We start from the raw sequence: 24,761 nt of genomic DNA on the forward strand, positions 1-24,761 counted from the left end.
AAAGACAAGGTACCTTTAGGTAGAGGGGCCAGAGCGGGCAGCATATTCAGTGATGGCAGGAGCAATGTAATGATTTTAGCCTGACCAAAGGTTCCCAAGTGAAGTTTGCTGGTGAGACACAGGGCAGCACTTTCTGCAATCCAGGTAACCAGAGAAAGTATAAAGCTCTCTTATATAGCACCCATAAAAGGCAGAAATTAGTAAAGTTATAAATGGTGGTGGTGGTGGTGGGGAAGCAGATGGGAGTTTAGAGAAAAGCGAAGTTGCTTCTAATGGGAAATTGTGGAAATGCTCCATGGAAGAGGTGATGTTTGGAATTGGATACATTAGATTTGGACACACAGAGATGGGGTTGAGGAGAACAGCAAGGAATGGCAAAAATCAGTAGTGTTCTAGTACAGAGTAGAGAATTGTGTCTCCCCCACAATCTCCAACCCCCACCATATATGTTTTAGTCCCTAACCCCTGGTATCTGTGAATGTGACCTCAATAGGACAGTCTCACAGATAATGAAGTTAATGATCTCAAAATAGACTCAAATGGGATTTAGGGCAGGCCCTAAATCCAATGGATGGTGAAAAAGGAGAAGGAGATCACAGACATGGAGACACAGGAAAGCAAGCTGTGTAAAGACAGAAGAGAGATTGGAGTTTTGCAGCCCCACAGTAAGGAACACCAGTAACCACTAGAAGCTGAAAGAGGCAAGAAACTATTCTCTAGGGAGCCTGGGGGGTTCAAGTCATGATCCCAGGACCCTGGGATCAAGCTTCACATCAGGATCCTTGCTCAGTGGGGAGCCTGCTTCTCCCTCTGCCTACTGCTCCTCCTGCCAAATAAAGAAATAAAAAAACAGAAACAAAAAAGTATTGTCTATAGCCGCCTTTGATGTTGGACTCCTGGTCTCTGGAACCGTGAGTATAATTTCTGTTTTTGTTTTTTTTTTTAAGATTTTTATTTATTTATTTGACAGACAGAGAGAGATCACAAGTAGGCAGAGAGGCAGGCAGAGAGAGAGGGGGAAGCAGGCTCCCTGCTGAGCAGAGAGCCCGATGTGGGGCTCGATCCCAGGACCCTGAGATCATGACCTGAGCTGAAGGCAGAGGCTTAAACAACTGAGCCACCCAGGTGCCCCAATTTCTGTTGTTTTAAGGCACCAATTTTGTGGTCATTTGTTGCAGCAGCTCTAGGAAACTGACAGAACCAGTATGATTTCTGTGACTTGAGCCAGCGATTGTGGGTTTCTCTGAATAAAATCAGAGCAATCCAAAAACAAGGGTTGGGCCTTGGGATGGTGATGATGATGGAAATTCAAGGGGTCAAGAGAGGCCAGAGTGCTAGAGTGGGCAGAGTTTAAATACTTAAACTGAGGGAACTAGAGGGTTATGTTGTGGGCATGGACCAGGTGCAGGGTGAAGAAAGTGTGTGGGAACAGTAGGAGGAACGGAGGTGATAGAGAAGATGCCACGTTCGAACTCCTAGAAGTGGAGCAATTCTTAGTGATTACGAGGCCCTGTGTGCTGGTGGCTGAAGTGGAACAGAGTTGAAGGCCCTTCATGTTGAGAAAACTGAGGAATTCTGAGGCCAGAGAGTCAGAACATATCAGTATGATGGCTTTAGGAATGGTGGTATTAATCTTTTCCTGCTCTAGGACATCCATATTCCTAGTTCTAAACTTTTTTTTTTTTTTTTAAGATTTTATTTATTTGACAGACAGAGATCACAAGTAGGCAGAGAGAGACGGGGAAGCAGGCTCCCTGCTTAGCTGTCCTTTCTCAGACCTCTGGACTTTGACTAAATTGCACCAGAGGCTTTCATGGTCCTCTATCTTTTCTTTTCTTTTTTTTTTTTTTAAAGATTTTATTTATTTATTTGACAGAGAGAGATCACAAGCAGGCAGAGAGGCAGGCAGAGAGAGAGGAGGAAGCAGGCTCCCCGCTGGGCAGAGAGCCCGATGCGGGGCTCGATCCCAGGACCCTGGGATCATGACCCGAGCCGAAGGCAGAGGCTCAACCCACTGAGCCACCCAGGCGCCCCTAGTTCTAATACTTATGGACTCAGATGCAGACTTACACCATTAACACTCTAGCTGTCCTTTCTCAGACCTCTGGGCTTTGACTAAATTGCACCAGAGGCTTTCATGGTCCTCTATCTTTTCTAAAAAAATAAAACCATATAACCTTTAATATTCATTGATACATATGAATAACATGCAATAAACTATGAACGTTATAGAACACTTTTTTACTGAGGTATAATTGACAATAGTTTCAGATATACAACATAATAATTTGATATTTGTATATATTGCCAAATGATCACTATAATAAATCTAGTCACCACACATAGTCACAAATTTTTTTTCATAATGAGAATTTTTAGGATTTACTCTATTGGCAAGTTTCAGTAATGCAATACAGTTTCATTAACTATAGTCATCAGGCTGTATATTACATGAGTTTCTTATTTTATAACAAATGTATACCTTTTGACCCCCTTTGCCTATTTCACCCACTCCCCAACTCCCCACTCCCCACTTCTGACAACCACCAACTTATTCTCTGTATCTGAGTTTCGTTTTTCTCTTCTTCTTCTCTTCTTTTCTTCCTTTCTTTTATTCCACAAATAAGTCAGATCATCCTTTCTGTTTAACTTATTTCACTTAGTATAATGCTCTCAAGATCCATCCATGTTGTCACAAACGTTGTCCATGTTGTCACTAAAGGATTTCATTCTTTCTCATGGGTGAATAATATTTCAATATATATTTATATTTCATTATATAATATATAATTAATATGTTATATAATATAAAGTCAATATGTCAATATAATAATATATTTTATAACACGATTATATATTTATATATAATATTATGTTATGATATATCAATATAATAAATTATAATATATTATATAACATTACATTATTTTACATAATATTATATATGATATATATTATATATATATAATGAGATATATATCTCTCACAACTTTTTTTCTTTTTTCTTTTTTTTTTTTTAAAGATTTTATTTATTTATTTGACAGACAGAGATCACAAGTAGGCAGAGAGGCAGGCAGAGAAAGAGGGGGAAGCAGGCTCCCTGCAGAGCAGAGGGCCCGATGCAGGGCTTGATCCCAGGACCCCGAGATCAGTGGAATAATGACCTGAGCCAAAGGCAGAGGCTTTAACCCACTGAGTCCCCCAGGCGCCCAATCTCACAACTTCTTTATCCATTCATCTGTCAATGGATACTTAGATTGTTTCCATGTTTTGGCTCTTATAAGTAATGCTGCAATGAACATGGGGGTGTATATCCCTTCCTGAGTTGGTGTTTTTATTTTCTTTGACTAAAAACCCAGAGATGGAATTGCTGTATCATATGGTAGTTCTATTCTTACTTTTTTTGAGGATCCTCCATACTGTTTTCCATAGTGTCTCCACCAATTTACACTCCCACCAACAGTGTATAGGAGTTCCCTTTCCTCCACATCCTCATCAGCACTTGTTAATCTTTTATCTATTTGATATTAGCCATTCTAACAGTGGGAGATGATACCTCATTGTGGTTTTAATTTGCATTTCCCTCATGATGAGTGATATTGAGCATCTTTTCTTGTACCTGTTGGTCACCTGTATGTCTTCTTTAGAAAAATGTCAATTCAAATCTTCTGCCCATTTTTAAATAATATTATTCTTTTTTTGCTCTTGAGTTATATGAATTCTTCATATATTCTGAATATTAGTCCTTTATTAGATATATGATTTGCAGATATTTTCTCCCATGTAGTCTTTTCATTTTGTTGATGATGTCCTTTGCTGCACAGAAGCCTTTTAATTTGATGTAGTTCTACTTATTTATTTTTTGCCTTTGTTGCCTTTGCATTTGGCATCAAATTAAAAAAATCATCGCCAAGACCTATGTAAAAAATTTTACTGCTTATGTTTTTTTCTAGGAGTTTTGTGGTTTCAGATCTTACCTTCAAGTTAATTTTTGTGTATGGTATTGATAGTGGTCTAGTTTCATTCTTTTGCATGTGGCTGTCTGATTTTCCTAACACCATTTGTTGAAGACATTGTCCTTTTTCCATTGTATATTCTTGGTTCCTTTGTTATTAATTAATTGATCTTATGTGTGAGGGCTTACTTCTGGGCACTTTGTTCTGTTTTATTGAGCTATGTGTTTGTATTTATTCCAATACCATACTGTTTTGAGAACTATAACTTTGTAATATAGTTCGAAACCAAGGCCTGTAAGTCCTCTAGCTTTGTTCTTTTTTGTCAAGATTGCTTTGGCTTGGGACGCCTGGGTGGCTCAGTTGGTTGGACGACTGCCTTCAGCTCAGGTCATGATCCTGGAGTCCTGGGATCGAGTCCTGCATCGGGCTCCCAGCTCCATGGGGAGTCTGCTTCTCCCTCTGACCTCCTTGCTCATGCTCTCTCTCACTGTCTCTCTCTCAAATAGTTCTAAAGTTTTTCAGTGGTGTCTTTAGGGTTCTCTCAATATACTTTCATGTCATCTGCAAATAGTGACAGTTTTGTTTCTTCCCAATTTGGATGCCTCTTACATATTTATTTTTTTTCTTGGCTACTTGTTTTGGTCCATCTTGCAGATAGCAGACTGTGGGACTTCTTAGCCTCCCTAACCACATAAGTCAATTCTTGTAATAAATCTCTTTAAATAGCTACATATATCCTAATGATTGTTTTTCTCTAGAGAACCCTGAATAATACAACAGGGAAGAGCAGGAAAGTGAGCCTGATGTGGTAATCACAGGAGAAAGGAGAGGCAGGTGTTATGCTGTAAGGTGGTAGCAACAGATGGCCAAAACTTCAAAGGTAGAGCAGCTCAGCAAGGGTAGAAGAATGTTCTGGAAATGTCTCTGGAAAAAGGAACAATAGAGTTCTGCTCATTTACCACAGAGCCCAAGGAGTCAGAAAAGATGAGGATTTTCCAAGATGGCTTGGAAAATGTGTGTGGTGTAGGGAAAGCCAGGTTCCAGTTCTTAATAACAGTTTTAACTGAAATTTAGAACAGGGTTCCTATAACGCAATGTTAGCAGTCAAGGAGACACAGTCAGACAAAAAATTAAATTTAATGTACTTCATTTTTTTCATTAAAAAATAAAGCATTAAGGAAAGAAGTACATCCATGATACATAAGAAACATCTTAAATATTCTCTCTTCCCATGTAGATGGCAACTGCTCTCCAAAATTTCCTCTCTCACACCCCTTACTTCCAACCACCCCAGACTTGCTGAGGTGACAAGACACCTGGGTTGCATTAAGAGTAATTGACCAAGAGCACCAGCTGTTATGGAATTAATTGCTGAATTAGTACGGAGGCCACACCTCTCATGGGCTGCTTGCCGCCAAACAAGGGGCACGAATATTTGCCTCTAGGATTCCTTAATAGCCTTGCTGAACTTTCCTTAAGGATGCACAGTAGTCTAAGGAGATCCCAGTCACTTTTCTTTCTTTCTCTCCTTGAGTGGGGTTCAGACTCGCATTGCAATCTGATAGTTCTTCCAGCCTCTCCCAGCTGCTGCCCCATTTTCTCTCACAGGTTGTTCCCCTAATTGATTTCTTGCACACTTAATTCCTCTCTTGGCAGCTGCTTCTTAGAAGATCCAGATAACACACTCTCCCAAATATGTGTGACCTCTTCCAGCTTTACTCCTTCCTTCTATTTCACCCAGCTTTGCTGACAGTGAGTGCTGACTGGCATAGAATGGCCAGTCCAGGGAGACTCCTGTCTCAAAATGGAGAAATAACTCAAGTATAGCAATCAAGCAAGGAGAAATAGGGGCAGGAAAACAGCCTGGAACATGTTAGGATTCCAGAGGGAAGTTACTGGCTTGTTCCACCCTCCTCCTAACCCATGTCCACCCATCCTAGGCTGGGTGGTAAAGAATAGCAGTAAAGGTATAGAATAAGAATATAAGAATAACAGTATAAATCTATAGGACCATATATGGGATACCCATGGTAGAGCACTGGAACAGTGAGGAGGAAGAATGAGTGGAAGGGAAAAAGCAAGTAGAAAAAGAGAACTACTTGGAGGAAACACTAAAGTTCAGTCTAATAGTTGTTTATAGATCCCTCCTGGGCTTTCTGCTAAGCACTGTTTATGGAAAGTTAAAAACAAAAACAAAAACAAAACCCTACCTTACTTCCCTGAGGGACTGATACTTTCCCTAACCTAGGCAGAATGAGGATTAGAGTAGACTGCCTTGAGGAGATGATACCTAAGCAGAGTCTGGAAGGATGCACAGGTGTAGGAGAAAACCTGTTGAACCACAGGCAGTTGCCTATCTGCTAGCTCAGTTCAGTTCCACGAATACATTCTGAAGGCTTCCTATGTATTGGGCCCTCTTCCAGGTGCGGGGACCACAGTGCTGAGCAAGATGGCCACTGTCTCAGTCCTCTGGAATCTAGCTGAGAACAGAGTGGAACAATCTTACCACAGTATGAGATATGCCACAGGAGAGGGATCTGCAAAGGATCAAACAGCAGTCTCAAGGCTCAGCCCATATGAAGCCCCATATTCTGAACATGGCAAAATTCTTCACACTCTAGCTCCATTACTGCTCTGTAGTCTCATTTACCACCATTCCTCAAAAGCTTGAGATACAACTGTGTGTGAATCTGAATATGCCACTTCTAGCATATAGTTAGTTACTTTTTCAGAGATACTCTCCTTGACACATCCAGCCTTGTGCAAATTCTCCCCTATGCTACCAGGCTAGTCTTTTGTCTATCTCTCTAGGTTGATGAGATTCGTTTTTTTGTTGTTGTTGTTGTTGTTGTTATTTTTTAAAAAATGATTTTATTTATTTATTTATTTATTTGATAGAGATCACAAGTAGGCAGAGAGGCAGGCAGAAAGAGAGAGAGAGAGAGAGAGAGAGATAAGCCAAACAGAGCCTGATGTGGGGCTAGATCCCAAGACCCTGCGATCATGACCTGAGCCAAAGGTAGAGGCTTCAACCCACTGAGCCACCCAGGCTCCCCAGTTGATGACATTCTTTCTTTCTTTCTTTCTTTCTTTCTTTTTTTTTTTTTTTAAAGATTTTATTTATTTATCAGAGAGAGAGAGGGGGAGAGAGCGAGCACAGGCAGACAGAATGGCAGGCAGAGGCAGAGGGAGAAGCAGGCTCCCTGCCGAGCAAGGAGCCCGATGTGGGACTCGATCCCAGGACGCTGGGATCATGACCTGAGCCGAAGGCAGCTGCTTAACCAACTGAGCCACCCAGGCGTCCTTTTTTTTTTTTTTTTTTTTAGTTGATGACATTCTTAAAGCAGTGACCCAAACGCAGGTCCAACAACATCTACCACGGAGTCAGGTGGGCTTTGTCCAGCCACATGACTTCAGGCTTTGGATCCTCAGCTTCCCTGTATATCCAGGTGAATAACTCCTACTCAAGGAAATGTAATAAACACTGGTGGTTAGTTCTTGGCTTATAGTAAGTGCTCAAAAATATTTGCTGAATTGAATTGCATTAAAATTTAAGCCCCAGGCCTGAATTTGGACTTTATGAAGGCTCTGGCTGTGTGAGCCGGAGCTTGGAGGGGTTAATGACCAATTTTAGCAGTTTTCTCTGTGACTAAGAATGCAAGATATACACCTTGTTCTCTGCCTTGAAGACCTGCTTGTTAGCTGGGGAAACAGATGGACAACCTCCCCCAAGAGTTCAGTTCCGAATTCCTAAAGCAGTGGTTCTCAAACTCTAGCAAGCATCAAAATCACCTAGAGGTCATCTGGTGAAACAGATTGCTGGCTACAGCCCGAGTTTAATTCAGTAGGTCCCGGATGAAGTATGAGAATTTGAAAGTCTGCATTTCCCGCTTGCTCTCAAGTGATAGTCAAACCGCTGTGCCCACGCCCACACTTCGAGAACTACCCACGAGAGATTAGGAGCCCTGTGCTCAACACGCAGCACAGAGTGGGTCTCTGTTATCCTGGCCCCACTACATCTTTAGTCTCTGCTCTTGATCAAATCACTCTACCTCTCTGTGCTTCATTTGCTTCATCTGTGAAATCAGGATAATAAGGTAATGCAAGTGCGTGCTTAAAGCCACACTTGGCACAGTGTTTTTTTTTTGTTGTTGTTGTTATTGTTTGTTTTTTGTTTTTTAACAAATGTCGGCTATCTGCTATTATCTATTCATTTTCTGGAGGTGGTGGGACGACCAAACTGGAGGTCTAGGTAGACAGAGAAGAAGAACCAAAACCCTCTTCCGTGCAGCAAGGAAGGCACAAGAGCTGAGGACCAGTATTATCCTTCTTAAAGTAACGCTCTAGTGGGGTCTGGGGTCTCAAAAGCTCCGCCTTTTCTCCTTAGAGGGCCCTGATGTCCAACCCACAGCTTCTTTACGTCCCATAGGTGCTGCGCAGGCGCAAAACCCTATGTGCCCACGCTTGACGCACATGCGTACTCAGACGCACAAGGTTGGGGGCTGGCCTGCAGAGCAGAAATGGCGGCGGCAATACGTGTGTTGGCGGCTGGAGCAAGCCGCAGCGTTGTGGTGAGCAGTCTCCGGCCCGCAGTCCGCAACCTGTGTAGCCAGCCTATCTCCGTTAACGATCGCATCGAGAAAAAGCGCAAGGCCGCATTGGTGGGAGGAGGCCAGCGCCGCGTAGATGCGCAGCATAAGCGGGTGAGTCCCGCGGTGGTCGGACCATCCCCTCGGCGTTCGCGACCTATCACAGAGTGCCCAGCTCGCGACGCCCCAGTCCTTTCAGCCAATCAGCGCCATGCCGGGGAGGGGCGGGGTCGAGAAGGTTCACCTTAAGTACCTGTTGCCTTTTACCAAGTTGCAGGTAAAACGAAGATAAGCACCACTGTGCTTTACTACTCTCCACTTTGCTTCTGGATATTTAGAGGGAGCTGGCCGGCTCCCAGCTGGCTCACCACTTAACATCTATAGACTTTTGGACTAGTTACTTAATCATTAGGAGTCAGTTTTTTTTTTTTTTTTAAGATTTTATTTATTTGTCAGAGAGAGAGAGGGAGAGAGAGCGAGCACAGGCAGACAGAATGGCAGGTAGAGACAGAGGGAGAAGCAGGCTCCCCGCTGAGCAAGGAGCCCGATGCGAGACTCGATTCCAGGACGCCGGGATCATGACCCGAGCCGAAGGCAGCTGCTTAACCAACTGAGCCACCCAGGCGTCCCAGGAGTCAGTTTTTTTTTTTTTTTTTTTTTTTTTTTTAAGAAGAAACTAGTAGTACTTATTCCTTCACAATCTTATTGGTATAGCTACGGAAGCGATGATAGGCACTTAGGGGGAAAAAATCTGTTTATTCTCCTGCCCCGTGAAAGCGTGGTAAATTCTGCCTCTCTTATGGAAGCAGGAAAATCGGAACATACGGTAGGGGAATTAACGTGGGCAAAATCTCAAAGTAATCTGGGGCGGGGTGTGCACGGGGAACTTGTGGAACTTCTGACCCCTCAATGCTGGCAGAACGCCTTTGAGGTCTTAGCATGCATCGACATGCTGGGTAGGAAAGGACCCTGTCGGAGGCAGGGAGGTTTTTGAGGCAAGACAGCTGGCCTTTAGAGATATGCTGTGTGGACCATTTAGCAGCAGGAGAAACTGAGGCCCAGATCAGTGACCTGGGACTTGAAACTAGGCTCATGCAGTGCTTCACTGACACGTGTGTGAATCTGGACTGATGTGCTGAATGAGTTAAATCACCAATCTGGAAGATAGAGAAGTGAAATTCTTAGAGGTGAAGGTCATTGAGGCACAACTGTCAAGTGTGGTGAGGGGTGGTGAGTGGGGTGGAACGCTAGGATCTTTAGTGAGGAGATTTGAATTAGCTCTTTATTGAAGTCTAAACTGGATGTTGATTGATTGATTATTTTTAGATTTTATTTACTTATTTGACAGAGAAAGAGAGCGAGAGAGCACAAGCTGGGGGAATGGCAGGGAGAGGAGAAGCAGACTCCCCGCTATCAGAGAGCCCAGTGCAGGGCTTGATCCCAGGACTCCAGCAGATGCCCCTTGAGTGTTGATTTAAATGTTATAAATTCTGATTTGACAAAAACATGAAGGTGACTGTTCCTTTTTGACAAGTTACTTAATCCCTAGGAGTCATTTATTCTAAAGAGAAGATAGTAGTAATTTTTGACCCTTGGGAGTGAGATATAAGTTTGGTTGAGTGTGGGTCCATCTGGGTAGTGTAGTCCTTAAACCTCAGACTCTTGGTTTTGGCTCAGGTCGTGATCTTCAGTGGTGGGATCAAGCCCCAAGTTGGGCTCCAGGCTCAGCAGCGAGTCTGCCTGGGACTCGCTCTCTCTCTCCCTCTGTCCCTCCCCCGCACCATCCCAGGTGCACTCTCTCTCTCAAATAAATAAACCTTTAAAAAATTTGGCTGAGTATGTGGTGTCAGGAGTATTTTCCCTCCCTCCCCTGGGGTGGCTCTGTCTCGATTGAAGGAACCTTTGCATCTTCCTTTGAAAGGCCTTTCAGTGCTCCTGTGCACTCTTTGTGTTGGGACCCATTGCTGACTTCCTCCCTGGAACATCACCCCACTTCTTCCTGGGTAGACTCTACTGGGCTTAGATGCAGGCTCAAGAAGCAATTTTTCTTTTGCTAGAGCTGACTTAGTCAGGAGGCTGACTTGATTTAAATCCCTCTCTCCACCCTTTTTAAAACAAATTTTTGGACTATTTCCATAGGACAGATTCCCAGAAATGGAATTACTGGGTCAAAAGATAGAAATATTTTTAACACTCTAATATATGTTGCCAAATTGCTTTCTGGAAAACTTAATTCTACTTTACACAATAGTGTATACGATGGCCTGTTTGTTTTAGAAAGACCTCACTGGCTTTGGCTACTTTCTTATGGGGGAAAAAAAAAGCCAGTTTGAGGTGGTTTTTTCCCCCAGGGTGGAGGGAGGTTGGAATACAGTGGGCCTGGCTGTTTGGCTTGCTCTGAGTAAGGGCTTGAGAGTCCAAGCAACAGAAGCTATTGATAAGTTGAAGGTTCCAACCTCACCGTCCCCAAGCAGCATTTTTTTTTTTTCTTAACTCTTCTCAAGTGAGCTCTTTACTGCTCTCTGTCCCCCTCCTTTTCTTCTGAGCTATTACCTCTGTGCGGTTGTCTCGGTATCATAGTGTCACTGTCAGGTGTGGGGTCCCTAAGCAGAGACCCTAATATAGGATAGTGAGAGGAGCCTATGGAGGAGGCAGGAGAAGAATCAGTAAGTAGTCCCAGAAGTGTCCCTGGGGTTGACCACTAGTGAGGTGAGTTTGTGTGGAGTTCCCTAGAAGAAGCTTGTGAATCTGTGTATGTGGCCTCAGACTCTTCACTAAGCCTACTTTAGTTTTCCACCTCCTCCATTCTTCTTTTTATTCCATGATTGCTCCTTAAGTCTCCAATAAATGTTTTTGGAACTAGTATATTGTTCCATGGTCAGGATTCCTTACCCCCACTTCTCTTCACCTTTTCCTCCTCCCATTTCCTTATTTGCCTTCCCCTGTTGGCTCCTGAAGCTCCCTGTCTGCCCTGATGTCCTTATTGGCTGAAATCTACTTGTCATACCTGTGTTTTGGGCGGGTTGATGGAATAGAGGCTTTCATGAGAGGTGAAGGGGTAAACCCTGTCTTCCTGGCCTTCTCATGAATGCTCCTTGCTTACTGACTTTGTCTATGATGACCCCACTAAATGGTTTTTGTTGTGTTGTAGGGAAAGCTAACTGCCAGAGAGCGGATCAGTGTTTTGCTGGACCCTGGCAGTTTTGTTGAGAGCGACATGTTTGTGGAACACAGATGTGCAGATTTTGGAATGGCTGCTGAGAAGAATAAGGTATCTTTTCACATGGTGGTGTGAGCCACTACGTTGCACTTTCTAGCTGTTGCTGTGCTGGCCTACCCACTAGACTAATGAAGACCTTTTGGAACTCAAAAGTACATTTAAGAATTTTCAGGTTTGGGGCCTGAAGTTGCAGAGGTGCCTCTGGAGAAGTAGTATTGGGCCTCCAGATTCCCCTACTTAACCTTTGTCTGCAGATGAAGGAATGTGAGTGGGACTGCTTAGACCTTGGGCAGTGTGACTCTGGCCCAGTTTCCAGGGCTCTGGTTGTGGGTTCAGAGATCTCACAAATATGGATTGACAAACTTGGAAGGAAAGATGAGAATGTCTTTTAGTTGTGTTCTAGTTTGTCTAGGCAACAGAGACCCCTAAAGCAGGACCATTTGCCTGTTTTGTCATACTAAGTTTATGGAGCTTTTGGGGTCAGAGTCACCGATACTTTCTTTTTTTTTTTTTAATTGGGTGTTCTCCATGGGTATGCGGAATTCTTTGGACTCACTTTTGATCAGTTTTTCTTGGGTCTGCATATATGCTGTTAGTGACCAAAGATTTGGGAACTTGGCACCAAATCAGCTGGCTCCATTTGAGTCATTATGGGCCACATAGTATTCCAGGATTCCAAGCAAAATGATGGGTTTGCCGTAAGGTTTGGGGGTGGGCTGTGTGGCTTTGTAGACTTGCCATGTGTCATTCTATTCCCTTCTCCTTCCCATGGCATTTGGTAGTTGCAGCTCTAGGGAGTTTTAATTATTTTGTTTTTGGAAGAAGATGATCTCTAACTATAGTGCCCTTCACTTCTATTGACAAAGCAGTAGCCTACGGCTTGCTGTTGCAGAGCTGAGCAGGGGAAGAGGAGATTCCATCATGATCCTGATTCATACTGAATTTCAAGAAATTTAGGGTGCGCATTTGTTTTGGGCTTTTTTCGGTCTTTCATTGCTAAATTCACTAAAAGACATATTTGGGTTTTTTAACTCTTATTTTTCTATTTTTCTGATAGTTTCCTGGAGACAGTGTGGTCACTGGACGGGGCCGAATCAATGGAAGATTGGCTTATGTCTTCAGTCAGGTATTTAATAACTCCAATAGGCTGTGCGTTCCTGGAGGGCAGAGCCAGGAGCAAAAGATATGACAAGAAAGCAGTTTTGGGGAATGAAAACTTGCTTGTAGTGGGGGCAGATGAGGGATTTACTTTCTGTTTTTCAGTGGGGGCAGATGAGGGATTTACTTTCTGTTTTTCAGTGCATATGTTGAGAGTTTTATACTATAGTATGTGTTTTTTCTTAGGGTAAAAGAATCAATAGTCTTGAGTGATGATCACAGGGCATTAATCGGGTAAAAAGTCCCAGGCCAGGAGTTTAATCCAAGTGAGTGAGTTTCCTTTTGGCAGGTTGGGTGTGTGCCTGGAGGGCATCCATGTCCTGGGCATTGTGTCGACTGAGAGAGTGCTGTGAATGCAGCTTGGGTGGAAGGCACTAGACTCCATGAACCATAGGTTTTGGGCTTTCCCGAAAGTATTAGAACAAATTTTCTTTTCTTTTTTTTTTTTTTAAATTTTTTTTAGAACAAATTTTCTTAAGCTGCATAAAGACAGATAAAGTTTCTTCACACTGAGACCGTAGAAGAATATAGTATAGGAGGCAGAATAATGGTCCCCCAAAATGTCCAACTCCTAATTCCTGAAGTTTATGAATGATAGCTTCAATGGCAAAGGGGAATTAAGCTGCAGATGGAATTAGTGTTGCTAATTAGCTAACCTTAAAATAAAGAAGCCTGGGTCACCCAGGTGTGCACAATATAATCACAGGGTCCTTAAGAGAAGGAGAGGCAGAAGCAAAGTTCCAAATGGTGTGTTGTGAGAAGGGCCTGCCACTGCTGGCTAAGAAGATGGAGGAAGGGAGTCATGAATGAAGGAATGCAGACGGTCTCCAGAACCTGGAAAAGGCAGGAAAAATGATTCTCTCTTGGACCGTCCAGAAAGGCGCCTAACAATGCTAATCTTGAGTATAGCTCAGTGAGGCCCACGTAGGACTTCGAAATTACAGAACTGTGAGAGAATAGATTTACGTTGCTTTAAGCCACTGAATTTGTGGTAATTGTTAGAGCAGCTTATAGTAAACTAACACTATACTATTCTGGGTTTGATTACTTCCTCTCCCCATCCCCCCACCAGAGGTGGAAATATGCATATAATTCTAAGTGTTTAGTTCCTTTTTATAGATCTAAAATTATAAAGCTTGTTTATGGGTTTAATAGTAAAATAACCATGTTCGGGTAATTTTGAATGTATTGTACTTAGACAATACTCATTTACTTAATGAATTCCCTTTGAAATGTTTTAGAGAAAGACAACTATCATATGATCCCCCTGATATGAGGAAGTGGTGATGCAACATGGGGGCTTAAGTGGGTAGGAGAAGAATCAATGAAACAAGATGGGATTGGGAGGGAGACAACCCATAAGTGACTCTTAATCTTACAAAACAAACTGAGGGTTGCTGGAGGGAGGGGAGTTGGGAGAAGGGGGGTGGGGTTATGGACATTGGGGAGGGTATGTGCTTTGGTGAGTGCCGTGAAGTGTGTAAACCTGGCGATTCACAGACCTGTACCCCTGGGGATAAAAATACATGTTTATAAAAAAATAAAAAATTAAAAAAACAAACAAACAAAAACAACAACAAAAAAAACTGTGTTACAGATGGGTCTACCAAATGCTTAACTAGAAGAAATGATTTCTCCTTTTTGTAATTTATGAGAGCTAGGCAAAAACTTGTACAGAAGGAAGCATTAATCAGATAGCCAGAACAAAGAAAGTTACTATGCTGTCTGGGCTCAACCTTCTAACTACTGAGCAGATACAAAAATTCACTGAGTTGATACTTTTTATCAGCCCATGGGGTAGGGCTGTGTAGGGATAGGGGGAGGGGAGAGGGAAAAAACTGAGCCAGAGTTTCTGTCCTGAAGATGCTAATTATTTTGTGTATAGAATGGGGCAGGACAGGAGGGTCTTCAGTACAGATAGAGTGAGAGAGATGCTGTGCAAGTGCTGTGGGCTGAGGACAAGGGATGATTGCATTCAGACTTGAGGGATGTTTTAGTTGCTTTTTGTGGGGAACTTCTTTTCCAGAGAAGCAGCCTCAGTCTCTTGCTTGATAATTGGCCATAGGTATGTTCTGGGGAGACATGTAGAGGGGAAGGAGAGCCCAGTGCTGGCTCATCATTCAGTGTACAGGTTCCTGATCTCATGTGTTTTTAGACTCACTTTCGTGTTCTTTTGCTGCTGGTGACTGAATCCAGAGCCCCTCTGATGAAGTTGCTTTAGCGAATAAACCTTTCCTCTTCTCAAGATGAAGGAGAGACCCTGTGGGATCCAACTGCTCCCCACAGAGACTTTGTATCAGTCTGTTTTCACCCCTCCTCACCCCCACTTTCCATGGTTCCTGCATTGTCCCCTCCTTGTGGTTACTGCCCCTGCAGTGTATAGGCTTCCATTTGTTCCCTCTAAGTCAAATATTCTTCTTGAGCTTTCATTTCCCCTCGAGTTTGTTCAGTCTCTCCTCTGTGGATGTTGCTTCTTCCTTTTTTGTCCTCGTGGGCTGAATCTCTTCTTAATTCGCTGCTGTCTTTTTGAGATGGTTTTAGGAAGGAGGTCCTTCCTACTTCAAGAAGCCCTTTACATTGGAAGATAATGAAACTCCATAAGCCAGAGGAAGCAGTGAAGGCCCTGATTGACTTTTTTCACCTCCCTCATCAAAATGACTGATACTTTCTAGTAATAGAAATGCCTCACTGTTTGAGATCTCTAGAATCTGATTTTTCAGGTTAATTCTTCATGAAAAGTTTTCCTTTCCATAGAGCTGTGACTCATTTTTATAGAGCAAGTCTTTTGCTCCCAACAATACATGAACTCCCTTTAAAGATACAAATTATTTCATAGAATAATGAATGAAAGACTACTCCTAATTTTTTGAATGTCTAAAAATCCCTCAAAAACTTTTGGCTAAGAGTTTTTCATTTCTTTCTCCTCCTTGTGGCTCTCTGTCCTTGGCTAGTCACTATATTTTAGTTGTTGATTTAATTGTTTTCTTTTCAGGATTTTACAGTTTTTGGAGGTAGTCTGTCCGGGGCGCATGCCCAGAAGATCTGCAAAGTAAGTATTCAGTATTGAAGACCAGTACTTTCATCAGTCACTTGGTACATATTGAGTATTGGGGTACAGAACTATATGTGGGGTGGGTGCTGACCCAAAGTTCCCATCAGTCAGGAGTTTATAACATTTTTTTTTTTTTGTATCATGGATCCCTTTGGTGGGCTGGTAATTATTTGCATGCATAAAATATGTAGGATTACAAAGAAATAAAAATATTTTAAAAAATCACATTTGTAATATATGTGCTTTCTAATTCCTCAAGTAACGAAATTTAGTTGTGGATCCAAACTGCTATAATTTCACAGTATTTTTATGAATAAATTTCACAATATGAATAAATATCCTACTTCAAAATACCTGCAACAACTTGAATGTGCCATAAAAATATCCATGGCTTCTATTAATGACAAAGTCACAGGTATTTCTAATACTTTATTAGTATTTTTTTTTAACTTTGTTCATTATTAAAGGAAATGCTAAAGATCAACCAGAGTTAATAAAGATAAAGATGTAAATTTTTTCCCATCCAAGGCATGGATGAAATTTGTTTATAGACTGCTTGGGATTCTGAAGAGTCCAGGTAAAGAGCCTGTGGTCTAGGTGGAGAGTCCAGGTACTAAAAGATAAAGAGCAGTACAAGGATTGATTACATGATGGTATTTTAAAAATACTGCTAGTGATGAGATGCTCTGGAGATGAATAAAAGTATAGATTATATTTGGAGAACTTTGGAATTAAAGGTAGGGTTGACTGTTAGTAGCTGGTGAGCGCTTCCCTGTGTAATGAAAAACTTGGATTCTAGACATGGTCTTGTCATATGTTTCTGAAACCTTGGACCAGTCCCTTAACTTCTAAACTTCCCCGATTTTTCTTTTTACTGCCTCTGTTATCATGGTTAAATGAATAATATGGAAGTGAAAGTGCTTTGTGAACTGTCAAGAGCTATTTGGAATGTTACTTATTAGGCTCTCAACTACTGACCCATGAGGAAAATATGGCTTATTACAAGTAAAAGCAGGCCTGGGCCTGGCCTGTGGTTAACAGATGGATCTACATGTACTTTCACGAAAATCAACTTTGCTATTGTGACTACTGTCAGTTCTTTCAAAAGAGTAATGGGGTCGGGGATGGAGTGGGGGCTGCAGTGGTGGTGGTGGCAGGGCTTGGCTGGCTCAGTCAGTGGAGCATGTGATTCTTGATCTCAGGGTCATGAGTTCAAGCCCTATGTTGGGCATGGAGCCTACTTAAAATAAACAAACAAACAAACAAACAAATAAATAAATAACTGGGAACAAAACTGGCTACTGGAAAATATTACAGCTAGTCCTGAGGCTCTAGAAATGGTTGTTAGGAACAGTTTTTGCCCCTGCTGCTGGGAAGTGCTTTGGGTCTGGGATGCCTGAGGGGCTTTAATTGGCCCTTAAAATTTTGGTTCTTGGGCGCCTGGGTGGCTGCCTTCGGCTCAGGTCATGATCTCAGGGTCCTGGGATCGAGTCCCGCATCAGGCTCTCTGCTCAGCAGGGAGCCTGCTTCCTCCTCTCTCTCTCTCTGCCTGCCTCTCTGCCTACTTGTGATCTCTCTCTGTCAAATAAATAAATAAAATCTTTAAAAAAAAAATTTTGGTTCTTTGTTTTCCATGAAGGTACCCAGTAATCCTGGGGAAGAAAGCCAGTATAAATGACTCTTGTCCTGAAAAGTATGCTTAGAACATTTTCCAGAAAACACCATGGTGCTTTATAAATTCTGTTTTTGTTAACAGGATCAGTTGTCTCATGAAAGGTTTCTTTGCTGTTTCAGATCATGGACCAGGCCATGACAGTGGGGGCTCCAGTGATTGGACTGAATGACTCTGGTGGAGCACGGATCCAAGAGGGAGTAGAGTCTTTGGCTGGCTATGCAGACATCTTTCTGGTGAGAAACCTGTTAACTGAGTATAGAGAGTAAAATAGTACAAGGCTCAGTTTTCAAAGCTGTGTCCTAGTCAGAGCTTCCTTATCCCTATTGTTCTCTGCTCTGTGTAGGTTCTGTGGCTTCTTTCTGTGTCCTGGGGAAGGCATGGAAGGTGGATAAAAAGCAAGAGAGTAGGTGGAGTGGTTTTCTTTTTTTGTCACAGAGAGCCACTCTTAGGGGAAAACTAAATTAAAGATCACTTGTAGGGGAAATATACCTGATTATTTTTTTCAAAAGCAAAGGACATGGAATTATAAAATATTAAAAATGAATTGATATGATGCTATAAATAGGAATTTTTTAAAAAACACAGTGCTCTTTACTTTGGTTAAAACACAAGATCATTGTATGAAGTTCAAGTTGTAGTACAAAGAAGAAAAATTAGCCAAATCTCACCATTCAGAAACATTCAATGAACATCGAATTCAGATTTCTTTCTGCTCACTTACTAAAATTACAGAGAAAGAAATGAAAAACACAAAAGTAAATTAAATGTGTCATTTGAAGTAGGAAGTATATTATAAGAGAGTAAGGGAGATTGGGGTGAGGGAGAGAGATACTGCCAGATGGAAACTTGAGAAAAGGGACAGATCTACATTTCTAGAGAGGGGAGGAAAAAGAGAGAAGGCAGGAAAGCAACAGGCAGACATTGTTTCTAATCAGGCCAGCTGTTGTTGTCATCCCCTGGGCTGCAGGCTTATGAACATTCTGTCCCTGTCTACTGCCCTTTAGGTTTCATGAGAAAAATGTATATTTATTTTGTGTAAGATGCTCTGCTAGTTGTGGAAGTACTTATGTGGAAGTACTTATGTTCATTGAGGAGCCATTTTGTAGATCTTAAATCTGCTTTTTAATCTTTAATCTTGAGGTCCAGGCATAACCCACTGGGGAGAATTAGCTCTTTGGGTGGCATGGTCAGATGATTTAGGCCTGGAAGGTCTCCTCTGGCTCTTAGCTTGAAGTCATGCCTATATTGAAAATGAAGGAAAGGAAGCATGGCCCTAAGAGAAGTGGCAGTAAATCACCACGTTTTAGAGCTTGTCAGTGTTTTAGAGTATCTCCTACTTTAACCCGTCTTCATGAGTATAGGCTGCAGGAGTTGGGTTTTATTTTCTTTTCAGGAGATAGGCTTCAGTGATGTTAATAGATTATTTACTGGGGTGCCTGGGTGGTTCAGTCAGTTAAGTGTCCGACTCTTGATCTCCAGTTCAGATCTTGATCTCAGGGTTGTGAGTTCAACCTCTCTGTTGGGCTCAGAGCCTATTTAAAAAAAAAAAAAAAGATTAATGCTGCTTGTTACTTGTACATCTCCAGCCACTTCCTTTTGCCTGTACTGTTAATTTAACTTTTTTTCTAACTTTATTTTGATAGAATTTCAAACTTTATATAAAGATGGCAAAAATAGTACAAGGAACTCCCATATGTCCTTTACCCAGATTCGTCACTTGTTTACATTTTGCCCATTTGCTGTATCATTTCTCTCCATATGTATGTAGTTGCAGGTTATATTTATCTGAAACACTTGAGAATAAATTGGATGTTGTACCTCCTTTAGTTCTTAAATCCTTCATCATGTGTTTCCTAAGAACAAGGATATTCTGTAATAAAGTGAGTACAATAGTAGAAATCAGGAAATTTAACATTGATTTACTGATACTATTCTTATCTATGGTACATACTCAGATTTCATCAAACAATCCTAAATAAAGCCTGCTATAGCTGTTCCCCTACTACCCTATGCCCCATCTAATCCATGATTAAGTACTGTCTGTAATTATTTTATCTCTTTAATTTCCTTTAGTTTAGAGAAGTTTCTCAGTTTTTCTTTATCATCCATGACTTTGACATTTTTGGGAACAGCTTTAAAGGAGGTATAATTTACAAACCATAAAAATCCATCCATTGTAAGCATGTAATTCAGTGACTTAAAAAAAAAATCTAGTAAAATTAACAGTGTGTTTCAGGTATACAATATAGTGATTTAACAATTCTATACATTATTCAGTGCTCTCATGGTAAGTGAACTCTTAATCCTCTTCACCTATTTCACCCATCTCCCCACTCACCTTTCCTCCCACCATCGGTTCTGTATAATCAAGAGTCTGTTTTTTGTTTGTCTCTTTTTTTCCTTTGTTTGTTTGGTTTCTTAAGTTCCACATATGAGTGAAATCCTGTGGTATTTGTCTTTGAGTTATTTCACTTAGTATTATACTTTAGCTCCATCCATATTGTTGCATATGGCAAGATATTATTATTTTTTATGGTGGAGTAATAATCCATTATTTATAGATGCGTGCATGTGTATGTGATATATATATCTGTGTGTGTGTATGTAGAGACATATATATCACATCTCTATCCATTCATATATATATATATATATATATATATATATATATATATATATGTATATATATCACATTTTCTTTATCCATTCATTTATTGATGGACGCTGATTGCTTCCATAGCTTGGATGTTGTAAATGCTGTCATAAACGTAACGGTGCATATATCCCTTGGATTTAAAGTTTTTTGTATTCTTTGGGTAAATACTCATTAGTGTGATCACTGGGTCATAAGATAGTTCTATTTTTAATTTTTTGAGTAATCTCCATACTGTCTTCCACATTGATTGCATAAGTTTGCCTTCTCACCAGTGGTGCACAAGGGTTCTTTTTTCCTCCACATCCTTGCCAACACTTGTTTTATTTATTTACTTATTTATTGACGATTTATTTGAGAGAGAGAGAACACATGCACAAACAGGAATGGCAGAGGAAGAGGGAGAGAGAATCCCAAGCACACTCTCCGCTAAATGCAGAGCCCAACATGGGACTCAACCTCATGACTGGAAATCATGACCTGAGCTGACATCAAGAGTTGGGTGCCTAACCGTTGTGCCACCCAGGTGCCTTGTGCTTTTGATTTTCACTACTGGACAGGTGTAAGGTAGTATCTCCTTGTGGTTTTGATTTGCATTTCCCTAATGAGAGATATTGAGCATCTTTTCATATGTTTGTTGGCGGTCTGGATGTCTTCTTTGGAGAAATGTCTGCTCATGTCTTCTGCCCAGTTTTTGATTGGATTGTTTGTTTTTAGGATGTTGAGTTATATCAGTTCTTTATATATTTTGGATACTAACCCTTTATTAGGTATGTCATTTGCGAATAAGTTCTCTCATGCAGTAGATTGTCTTTGAGTTTTGTAGGTTGTTTCCTTTGCTGTACAGAAGCTTTTTATTTTGATGAAGTCCCAGTAGTTTATTTTTGCTTTTGTTTCCCTTGCTTCAGGAGACCTATATAGAAATATGTTGCTATGGCCAATGTGAGAGGAATTACTGCCTGTGCTGTCTTCCAGGACTTATATGGTTTCCTGTCTTATATTTAGGTCTTAATCTTTCCAATTTTTTCTAGAAAATTGATTTCTAATTTAATAGTGTTGGGAAACATGCATAGTCTGACTTCATTCATTCTGAATTTTTTGAGACTTGTTTTGTGGCCCAATATTTGATCTATTCATAGAATGTTCCATGTGTGCTTGGGAGTGCTGAATCCTAATCACTAGACTACAGGGATCCATGTGCACTTGAAAAGAATGTATATTCCCCTGTTTTTTTTTTAAAGATTTTTATTTATTTATTTGACAGACAGAGGTCACAAGCAGGCAGAGAGAGAGGAGGAAGCAGACTCCCTGCTGAGCAGAGAGCCTGATGTGGGGCTCGATACCAGCACCCTGAGATCATGACCTGAGCCGAAGGCAGAGGCTTTAACTCACTGAGCCACCCAGGCCCCTCTATATTCCCCTGTTTTAGAGTGGAATGTTCTGATTGTATGTTAGATCCATCTGCTTCAGTGTTTCATTCCAAAGCCAGTTTCCTGTTGATTTTCTATTTGGAAGATCTGTCCATTAATGTGAGTGAGCTGTTGAAGTCCCCTACTATTATTGTTTTACTATAGATTATTTCCTTTATGTTTGTTACTAGCTGCATCACATATCTGGGTGCTCTCATGTTGGGTGTGTAAATATTTGCAGTTGTTAGAACTTGTCGGATTGTTCTATTTATGATTATATAGTGTCTTTCTTTTTTTTCTTGTTACTGTCTTTTGTTTTAAAGTCTATTTTGTCTGATTAGAAGTATTGCCACATTGGCTTGCTTTTTACTTCCATTTGCATAATAAATGCCTTTCCATTCTTCACTTTTTTTTTTTTTTAAAGATTTTATTTATTTATTTGTAAGAGAGAGAGAGTGAGAGCGAGCACAGGCAGACAGGGTGGAAGGCAGAGTCAGAGGGAGAAGCAAGCTCCCTGTGGAGCAAGGAGCCCGATGTGGGACTCGATCCCAGGACGCTGGGATCATGACCTGAGCCGAAGGCAGCTGCTTAACCAACTGAGCCACCCAGGCGTCCCCATTCTTCACTTTTAGTTAGCATGTGTCTGTCTGTGAAATGAGTCCTTTGAAGGCAGCGTATTGATTGGTCTTACTTGATTATCTATTCTATCACTGTATGTCTTTTGATTGGAATGTTTAGACCATTTACGCTTAAAGTAATTATTTATAGGTGTATATTTCTTGCTGTTCTGTTACTGCTTTTATGGTTGTTTTTTCCTTCCCCATTCCTTTCTTCTCTTATTCTTTCACAGTTTGCTGACTTTGTTTGGTGATCTTTTTTGATTCCTTTCTCTTTATTCCTAGGGTTACCATTAGGTTTATATATAAAATCTGCATATGGCGGTTTACCCTGGATTGATAGTTGCTTAAGTTTGAATCCATTCTGGAGTGCCTGGGTGGTTCAGTTGGTTAGGCATCTGCCTTTGGCTTAGGTCTTGATCCCAGTCGGGGAAGAAGCCCTGTATCCGGCTCCCTGCTCAGAGGGAGCCTGCTTCTCCCTCTCCTCCCTGTTGGTGCTCCTTCTTGCTATCTTTAAATCTTTAATCTTTAAAGGTTTTATTTATTTATTTATTTATTTGACAGAGAGACATCACAAGTAGGCAGAGAGGCAGGCAGAGAGAGAGGAGGAAGCAGGCTCCCTGCTGAGCAGAGAGCCCGATGCGGGGCTCGATCCCAGGACCCTGAGATCATGACCTGAGCCAAAGGCAGCGGCTTAACCCACTGAGCCACCCAGGTGCCCCTAAATCTTTAATCTTTAAAATCTAAATCTAAAATCTTTAAATCTAAAATCTTTTAAAAAAAAAAAGTTTGAACCATTCTTTACTCCTCTGCCCCCGTGTTTTAGGTATATGGTGTTATACTTTACAGACTTTTATTTTGTGAATACCTCAACTGAGTTTTTTTTTTTTTTTAAATTGGTATACTTTATTTTACTGCTTTTGTGCTTCCCACTTTTCTTACTTATGATCTCTTCTTTCTACTCAGAGTCCTCTTTAACATTTACGACTTTGTTTTTAAGTTTTCCCAGCTTCGGGGCACCTGACTAGCTCAGTTGGTAGAACATGTGACTCTTAATCTTGGGGTCTTGAGTTCAAACCCCATGTTGGATATAGAGGTTACTTAAAAAAATAACATCAAGATTTTTTTTTCTCCCCAGATTGAGTCTTCTTTTTTTTTTTTTTTTATTATTTTTTTTTTTAAAGATTTTATTTATTAATTTGACAGAGAGAAATCACAAGTAGACGGAGAGGCAGCCAGAGAGAGAGAGAGAGAAGCAGGCTCTCCGCTGAGCAGAGAGCCCGATGCGGGACTCGATCCCAGGACTCCGAGATCATGACCTGAGCCGAAGGCAGCGGCTTAACCCACTGAGCCACCCAGGCGCCCCCCAGATTGAGTCTTCTGATTACTGTTTCTTGTTTGGGCATCAGAATAATTCTGGCCTCATAGAATCAGTTGGAAGTATTGCCTCTCTTCCCTTTTTTGGGAAGAATTTATAAAGGGTTGACATTAGCTCTGTAACTATTCGGTAAAATTAATCAGTGAAGCAATCTGGACCTTGAGTTTGCTTTATAAATAATGTAAATAATGAGATATAGTTATCTATAATATATTTCAGGTATACAAGATATTCACCAATTCTGTACATTATGCGGTGCTCATCATAAGTGTAGTTCTCCTCTGTCACAGTATTATTGTGTGTGTATATATATATACAGAGATTTTATTTAGTTGAAAGAGAAAATGAGAGGAGAGTGGGTGAGGGAGAGAGCGCATGAGATGGGGTAGAGTCAAAGGGAGAAGCAGACTCCCTGGCTGAGCAGAGAGCCCAATGTGTGGCTTGATCCTGGACTCCCGGGTCATGACCTGAGCAGAAGACAGACGTTTAACTGACTGAGCCCCTCATGTACCTAAACATAGAATCTTTTTCATTTTATTTTTTTATTTAAACCTTCCTATGCCCTCATCTATAAAGTGAGGTTCTTGTGGAAAAATATAGGCATATTTTTATTTAACTTGATTTTTAATTTTTTATCCAATTTATTTAAACCTAAAAAGCATCTCCCCAGTTTCCCTGTCTTCTCCCCTCCCCCAATTTATTCTCTTTATCTACAAGCTTTTTAAAAAAATATATACATCTATTCTTTTAGGTTCCACATATACCTAATGCAGTATTTGTCTGTCTTTGACATTTTGCTTAGCATAACGCCTTCAAGCTCATTCCATGTTGTTGCAAATGGCAATTTTTTTTTTTTATGGCAGAATAATATTTCATTGTATATATGTACCACACTTTATCTCACCCATTGATGGACACAGGTTGTTTCCATATCTTGGCTATTATAATAATAATGCTTTAGTGAATATGGAGGTACATATATCTTTTTGAATTAGTGTTTCCATTTTCTTTGGATAGATACCCAGTAGTTAAATTGCTGGATCTTATGGTAGCT

At 41.0% G+C, this 24,761-nt stretch overlaps 1 protein-coding gene across 2 annotated transcripts in view; it reads left to right on the forward strand.

Moving 5' to 3' along the window:
- Positions 1-8,431: 8,431 nt before the first annotated feature.
- PCCB (propionyl-CoA carboxylase subunit beta) overlaps positions 8,432-24,761 on the forward strand; it is a 104,520-nt gene continuing 88,190 nt past the window's right edge. The window contains exons 1-5 of one of the 2 annotated variants that reach the window (XM_059390974.1): positions 8,432-8,659; positions 11,697-11,816; positions 12,823-12,891; positions 15,916-15,972; positions 17,770-17,883. In XM_059390974.1, the coding sequence (XP_059246957.1) occupies positions 8,477-8,659; positions 11,697-11,816; positions 12,823-12,891; positions 15,916-15,972; positions 17,770-17,883 (543 nt within the window). In that variant the 5' untranslated portion in view covers positions 8,432-8,476. The remainder of the gene's footprint in view (positions 8,660-11,696; positions 11,817-12,822; positions 12,892-15,915; positions 15,973-17,769; positions 17,884-24,761) is intronic. The other variant, XM_059390975.1, reaches the window with a different exon arrangement.

The sequence above is a fragment of the Mustela nigripes genome, chromosome 2 (genome assembly GCF_022355385.1).
Source record: "Mustela nigripes isolate SB6536 chromosome 2, MUSNIG.SB6536, whole genome shotgun sequence".
Lineage (NCBI taxonomy): Eukaryota > Metazoa > Chordata > Mammalia > Carnivora > Mustelidae > Mustela > Mustela nigripes.